At 33.2% G+C, this 7,658-nt stretch overlaps 1 protein-coding gene across 1 annotated transcript; it reads right to left on the reverse strand.

The window, feature by feature from the left end:
* Nucleotides 1-686: 686 nt before the first annotated feature.
* Nucleotides 687-7,055, reverse strand: LOC130820408 (potassium transporter 6-like). The gene is made up of 8 exons (XM_057685767.1): nt 6,507-7,055; nt 5,902-6,388; nt 5,047-5,100; nt 3,230-3,490; nt 3,085-3,137; nt 2,384-2,507; nt 2,046-2,300; nt 687-1,897 (listed from the first exon to the last, which is right to left on the reverse strand). Exons 1-8 carry the CDS (start codon nt 6,546-6,548, stop codon nt 837-839), a joined length of 2,337 nt encoding a protein of 778 aa, XP_057541750.1. The 5' UTR covers nt 6,549-7,055; the 3' UTR covers nt 687-836.
* Between the last annotated feature and the right edge of the window lie 603 nt (nt 7,056-7,658).

Genomic DNA, 7,658 nt, shown 5'->3' on the forward strand with positions numbered 1-7,658 from the left:
AAATAAAATTAAGAAATACATAATTCCAACTTGAGCACTATTTTATTTTCGTAAATTTTCTACATTTTTAATTTTAATTCGTCTAACTAAATTTGGCATATCCTTTTATGATATTACCACACCACTTTCATCAATTCTTGCTCACATTTTTTTCTTCATAATATTTTCAGAATTTATGCAAAATTCAGGGTTAATAAACTCCGAAAAAAAATAGTTTTTTTATAGTATCAAATTCAAAACCAAACAAAATGGAAACTCCTACAGACGGTAACCTTTAGAGTTTAGATCATCATCATCGTGCCCAATGTATTCCCTTATAGGAAACTATAGTTAGGGTATGAGGAGGAAAGAGAGGCGACAACCTATACCCGTAAAAGAATATGCGGTCAAAGAGTCATTCAACTTGAGAAAAATTGTCTAAAAAAATCTTGTAACCTTTAGATATTTTGTTAAATTAGCACTATCCCAAAAAGAATAAGTATAAAGGGTCCTAAATGTTTTAGTAGTAATTATAGTTCTAGTTAGAAAGAAGTCTAAGGTCCATCAAATTATAGATTAATGCCAGGAAAAACAGGTCTTCTTTTATTTTTTGTCTCCTCATTCCCCTTTTTAGAGTGACCTGTATGATAAGGAACCTAAAATATGTATTCTCTATGGCTCTAATCTTCTACATTGGACAATAAAATTCAAATACTAATAAATATTATAAATGTCGCTTTCGAAATCAAAATCAAAATCGAAATCATAATTATGTGAACATTGAGGCCATTCCATATACAAAAACAAAAACTATATCATTTACAAAGTATACAAAATCATGTAAATGTACAATGTAACTAGATGTGGCAGATCATTCCTACCTCTAATGTTGATACATGAGGAACGCTAAGCGGATACGAAGGTGCCCGGCAGTTTCTTCTCAAGAAATCGTAACCTATATTAATCACGACCTTCTTAATCCAACTCGAACCTTGCTTTGCTCTTACATGAGCATGTCCTAATATATATGCTATTCCTGCTTCTCTTGCTTCCATTAGATCTTGAAGTTCTTCCTTGGCCCCATCCCCCATTTTTGGGGACTCGGGCAATAAAAACCGAACCTTTTTCTTTGGTGTGATGATGGGTGATCGGATCTCTTTCAGCTCGGAAGTTCCTGGTAAGTCTTCATTGTGTTCGATGTCTTCGTGCATCCTTATCCCATCGACGTATGTGGAGGGACTTCCAACAACGGTCATTTTCTCATTACTTTCCTTGTCCGACTCATCCTTTATTCCATTCATTTTGGTGCCCTCGGACCTTATGAACTCCGCTATGCTACAAACAAGATCATTCTCAAACTCAAAGTCGTCTTTGTGAAAATCACGGTATCCATATCGCACAATGCATCTATAAAGCCGGTATTCTTTCGGCCCAATGTGCCCTACAAGGAACCGCTCCTCGGGCTTTACGTGTGGAACGGGCACTGATTTGACACATAGAAAAACTAGGACTTGGTGGAAAGCCGGAAGATTGGTTACAAAGTGTGAGAAAATTGCCGGGATCCCAGACACAAGCTCAGAGTGGATCAATCCTATGCCACGGACACGTACAATGCCTAAGCTCGGCCCTAAGCTAAGAAGCCAATTGATGGACACCTTGTTTTGAACGTCATACTCGTACTTCTTGAGGGTGCCATAGTGCCAAGCGTACATTATAAACATAAAGATTAACGAGAGGGCGATAGGGACCCAAGCTCCTTCAAGAAATTTGATTAGGGATGCCGAGAAGTAGAGTGCTTCAAAGGCTCCAAAGAATATTACAAAAGCAAGCGCTATGAAAACGCTTTTACGCCAACATAGGACAATAACAAGTGACATAAGACATGTCGTAACAAGCATTACCGTAATGACAGCTAAACCTGTTTCGCCAAAAAAAATCAATTCACAATTAAGCTCCAAAATCGCTTCTCGTAAATCATAAATCGAAAAGACAATTTATGGTAGGTTTTGGGCTATTTTTGAGCCCTTTCGGTAGTCAAACGATATGTTTAAGAAACATGAACATACCTGATGCATTTCCCATACGCTTTGTGTCCCTAAAACCGATTGTGACGGCCAAGCATAAAATCATCAATATCCAATTAACCTCCGGGATATAAATCTGCCCGTGAATCTTAGAAGATGTATGCACAATTTTAACTCGAGGGAAGCATCCAAGCGCCTGACATTGCTTAATGATCGAAAAAGTGCCGGTTATTATGGCTTGACTGCCGACTACAGCAGCTAGAATAGCTATTCCAAGCACCGGCCATCTCAGTTTTTCTGCCAAAAATAATTGCAACGGCAGATTTCAACCGTTTGAATAAAAACTCGGAAAACAACATTAAATCAGGAAAAAAGGCTACCTGGGACAGAAACGTAGAACCCGATTCGATAACCAGAGGCCATCACATGGTGTTTTGATAGGTAGGCAGCTTGCCCCATATAAGCAAGAATCAATGAAGGATACACCACAAAAGAAAAGGCAATCTAGACCACAAGTAAACATATTTAGCGAGAGTTAGACCAGTAAAAGAAACATAAGTTGAACAAGATAATCTAATTTCAATGTTAACCGATAAGAGCATTAGCTAGTATTTTGTGACAACGCTATACGCTATATTACTCGGACTCTTCATTTTGCTTCACATACCCGTATCTGATCCTTGATGCTCGGACATTGGTATCTTCATTGAGGTATAAAATTGAATATTTAGACATATCCGATACTTGGACATATACTAGTATCCCACATCAGTACTCGAGTCCAAGTAACATAGACTATATGCCAAAAGAGGGCGCGATGTAACATTTCATAATAAGTTCAAATAATGCTCGTACAGAAAAGTCTAATATAGACTTAGTGCACGCTAATTTTATGGTGCATCACTTCTCACTCTCCACTCTAGTGACCCACACGCCTTACTTTTCACTCCACCCACCCACACTCTTTACCTTCTACTCAACTAACCCACTAAAATGTTAAGATCGGTGACACTATTTTACTGTGCACTAAGCCCACATAAGAGTTTCTCGTCGAGAAGAAGGCTTAAGCCCGGAGAAATACCTTTATCGATAATTGAGAGAAGTGTCCAAGATCAGCAAACATGGCCTCCGAACCTACACATGCCCAATATCACATTGTAAACTAAACACACAACAGACATAAAAGATATTACAAATGACTATTGAAACCCAAAGAGCTCTCGTACCTGTGATACACAACAAAATTCCACCTAATGACATCCAACCACCAGCTTGTGTTTTCTTCAAAAATTTGTACATGTAATAAGGGGAGAGTGCTTGATAAACTTGCGGGTTCCAGTATAAGATATTATATAACCCAATGGCACTTATGCAGAAAAGCCAGGTCACAACTATGGGTGCAAACAAGAATCCCACTCGGTGGGTCCCGAAATGCTGGAGCGCGAACAAGCCGATAAGTATGAGACATGCTATCGGGACTTCTACATCTGCCTTGCAAAGGGAGTGTAAAGCTTTAGGATCAAAGATCTAATAAAAGAACAAAGACTAATTGAGATTTGAGAAGTAAAATTTAAAGTGCGTCAATTAAAATATATTTGGTCATTATAGGCGACTCCTATCTTTTGAAATTAATGCAAATTATGAAAGATACCACTATACTACTCCCAAAGGTGACTTTCTTTGAAGCATCTCTTAAAGAGTCAAAGATAAGCAGCCATCATAAAAGATGCATATATTTAAACTCTCATTTTTAAGGTCAAAAATCAAGCCCAAACTTCTAATTCAGTAACAAAAAAAGGTTGGCAAGAACTCTCCAAAAACATTCTTTCTTCAAACTTCTATAAAGGGCTCCTGTTTATTCGGTCATCGATCAATGACGGGTTCTTAAGCAATACAATAAATAAACCAAAAGTTGTTGCTACCAACAAATATATTAACCATAGTTCAACTTCAACGAGATAATATGGCTCCCTTTTAAGTGGATTTTTGACAGGTCGGTACTCAAAAGTACGCAACCTTAACATTGTTATTTGTTAGTGATAACAAAGTGGCAGTTTCAATTTGACAATCCTTGATAACAAATATCATTTGCAACTTCATATAAATAAGTGTACATGATTTAATAAGTCATTTAAATATAAATCAAAGGAAATCAGAGAACATCAAAATAAGGGATATTAAAGTTACAAATTTAAAAAGAAAAGTTCTAAGGTGAAGCTAAATGAAAGAAGTGAATAAATACTTCCAAAATACAATGAATAATTATAATGGCATGATACACTTCAAAAGTTTTTTGTCTCACACATTTGATAATGTGTTATGGGTGTAGAAATTGCATACATGATACGATACATCCAATCAAAAGCAACATTAATGATGAATATTTAAGAGTATAAATTTTATATTCTTTCTATATTCCTAACATTCAAATACTTTATAAAATACTTATATTTAGGGACAAATTGATGTAGAATGTCAACCTAATCCACCAATAATACCAAAACACTTATTAATAAAGCCATAAAATTAGGAATTTTCAGTCATTTATAAAATCAAATAATGTCAATATATAAGTATTGTTTTTAAAAAATATTGATAGTAAGGCTTGATACTGGGATAATATTGTTACACACTAATGTTTCAAGCAACTTAATCAATACACTTATTAGCATATTTAGATATATAACTTGTTAAATACTTTCAGATAACAACATTAAACTAGATTGGATCCGCCCTTGACTTGAAGAAGAGCAAATCCAAGAAATCACATTTCATACGCATATTAGTCATATATATATATATATATATATATATATATATATATATAAAAGTGTAACCAAGCTGCATGTTTAAAATGATTAGAAACCCATATATTCTAAGCCATCTAACATACAAATCTAAATCTTATTCTATAACAAAATCAAATGTCATAATCAACACTGTTAAGTCCTAAAGTCTACCTAATTATGGAATAAACATATCCCAAATATTTCGTTATTAATGCAAAACAGTAGGAGATTAGCTACATGTCAAGGATTCTTACATTTGTGATGCTCATGTGACATTGAAAGTTCCAATCCAGAAATAGCTGAAAAAACTGCAATGAAAAATACTTCCATGTCATAAAAAATTGCCATCCATCAGTAAACAATCAAATCACATCTAAAATTAAACTCGAAAATCCTGAGTTGACCTGGTTGCACAAGTTTTTTCGTCTGGGGTTCGATATTCACAACTTAGACAGAGGTTTACAAAAATTAAACCCTTAACTTTGGCCTCATAGGCGGATTTAAGGGTTGACAATGATATCAACTGACAGCATTCAAATTAAGTATAATATTATGTACCTATAATTCCTAATATATGTGATTATTAAGTTGGTGGAAATTTTACCATATATTGACCTAGGTTCAAACCTCCTTAAACACATTTTTAAAATATTTGCATATAATATATTTTGCTCCTACAACCATTAGCTTAGCCTTCTGGTTGAAGTGAACCATTAACTACAATTAATGTCATATAATTCGCTAATTTTCTCACAAAAGAAAAAAGTAAATTATGGTCAGTTTTGGGCAGGGGCAGAGCAAAAATGATAAATTTCTTGAAGGCCCTGTGCAATTTATAAAAATTACAATATTTTTCTAACAATTTTGTATCTTTAAATGCTTTAACATATACTACGTAAATTACTATTGAGGCCCCAACCTTTCAGGGTCCTGTTAGGTTAAACATGTTGAACATGCTCGACTCTAGGCTTATTTTTGGATCGATTTGAAAATTTAAAAAATGAATTAGCACACCGGCTACAACCATTAACTAAAGTTATGGTTTAAGCTTTTTGTTGTAGCTTCAAGATAATATGCTCTAACCATTTTTTTTCCATAGAAAAACTTACCAGAAATAGCAGGAGTTAATACACCATCTCCAATCACCATACAAGTTCCAAGTAAAGCTAAAACAAGCAATAATTTCTGCAAAACTCTATACTTTTCTAAAATAGATTTTAATCTTGACCCAAATCCTGATTCAATTGGAACAACATCTTTTTTATATTCAAATAATTCTTCATCAACCAATTGACAATTAGGTAGTGAGTTAACTCGGGCGTGTCTACACAGTAGAGAATACAGAGCAAATGTCCCCCCTTCACCATTATCATCAGCTTTAAGAACTATAAACACATATTTCAGCAAAGAAACAATTGTTAATGTCCAAAATACAAAGCTTAAAACCCCAAAAATCTCATCATTGCTTTCAGAATGTTGAATATCTTCAGCAAATGTACTTTTATAAACATAAAGTGGGGATGTACTCAAATCTCCATAAACAACTCCTAAGCTTTGATAAGCCAAGATCAAAACTTGCCTCCATGATTCTTTTTTCTGCATCATTATCATCATAAAATTTATTATTACAATGATGAAATAACTTAATAAATGGGTAAATAAAAAAAATTAAAAATTTATATTAACGTGCAATTTTTTGTAATAAAAATCTTACCTTTACTTGATTTTCATAAAACCCGCTTTCTGGATCCATCATAAACTCATTTAAAAAGGCTACAATATCATTTATTGAGGTGATTTAAAGGATTTAGTTAAGTACCCACTTTGGCAAAAGTAGTTAACAACTTCACTCAAAGATGAAAACTTTCTTGCAATGAGATCAAATTAATGAAATTCAAGAAATACCCATTTATGGTAATACTCTTTCTTAGTAGAGCATTTTGAAAAAAAATGAATTTTGATAAGAATTTATGTTAATTGTGTGTTAAAAAGACTGTAACTTCTCTTGTGGGTATGTGTAAAGCAGTTGAACAAACAAAGCAAAAATATGGGGTAAATGTGGAATATTCAGAAACTTTAAGCAATTTTAAGATAGAGAATGAAAGAGACAGAGAGTGGTTGATGAGAGAGAAAGTTGGAATCAAGGAGTATTTAAAAATGGGGAAGATCATAGGAATATTTTGTGTGAAGAGTGACAGAGTTAGAGACAAGAAACAAAGTTGGGAAAATGAACTGGAGTATAAATTTTATGTAAATAGTTAAATGAAACAGAAAATTGATAAAAATATATATTTATTATTTTAAAATGATTATTTATAATTTTAGATTGATTATCTATATTTTTTAAATTATATTTTATTATAATCTTACGGTAATTACATAATAGTGGTTATTAAAAAATACCTCAATTTCACCCTCACTAATTAATTAGTGGATGAAATGTTTGGAATGAAAGGTTTGGATTTGATAAGTGATGTAAGATAAGAGGGGTTAGCTGGGCAACCTTTTGTTTTCCTCCATTGTAGGTCCCTAACCCAAAAACAAATAATGAATAAAGTAGAGAGGGAGTTAAATCATTATGATATATATTGTGATGGTTTATTGATTGCAGCGTGTTTGGTAATTGATCATTGGTTGTTGATTTTTTTTATTGGTTTGTTTGACCAGTTAAAAATATTGGTTTTTTTGTTGGCTTTAAACTAATTGAAAAGGCCAATTATTTATGAAAATGTTTGATAAATTTAGATATTGATTATTAATTGTTTACTAAAAAAAATAAATCAAAAAAAAAGCCAACAAAAAAACTAACCGGAGTACTTTGATATTTTTTTCTCATCATATATGTCAATGTATTAATAACAAATCA

The sequence above is a fragment of the Amaranthus tricolor genome, chromosome 8 (genome assembly GCF_026212465.1).
Source record: "Amaranthus tricolor cultivar Red isolate AtriRed21 chromosome 8, ASM2621246v1, whole genome shotgun sequence".
NCBI lineage: Eukaryota > Viridiplantae > Streptophyta > Magnoliopsida > Caryophyllales > Amaranthaceae > Amaranthus > Amaranthus tricolor.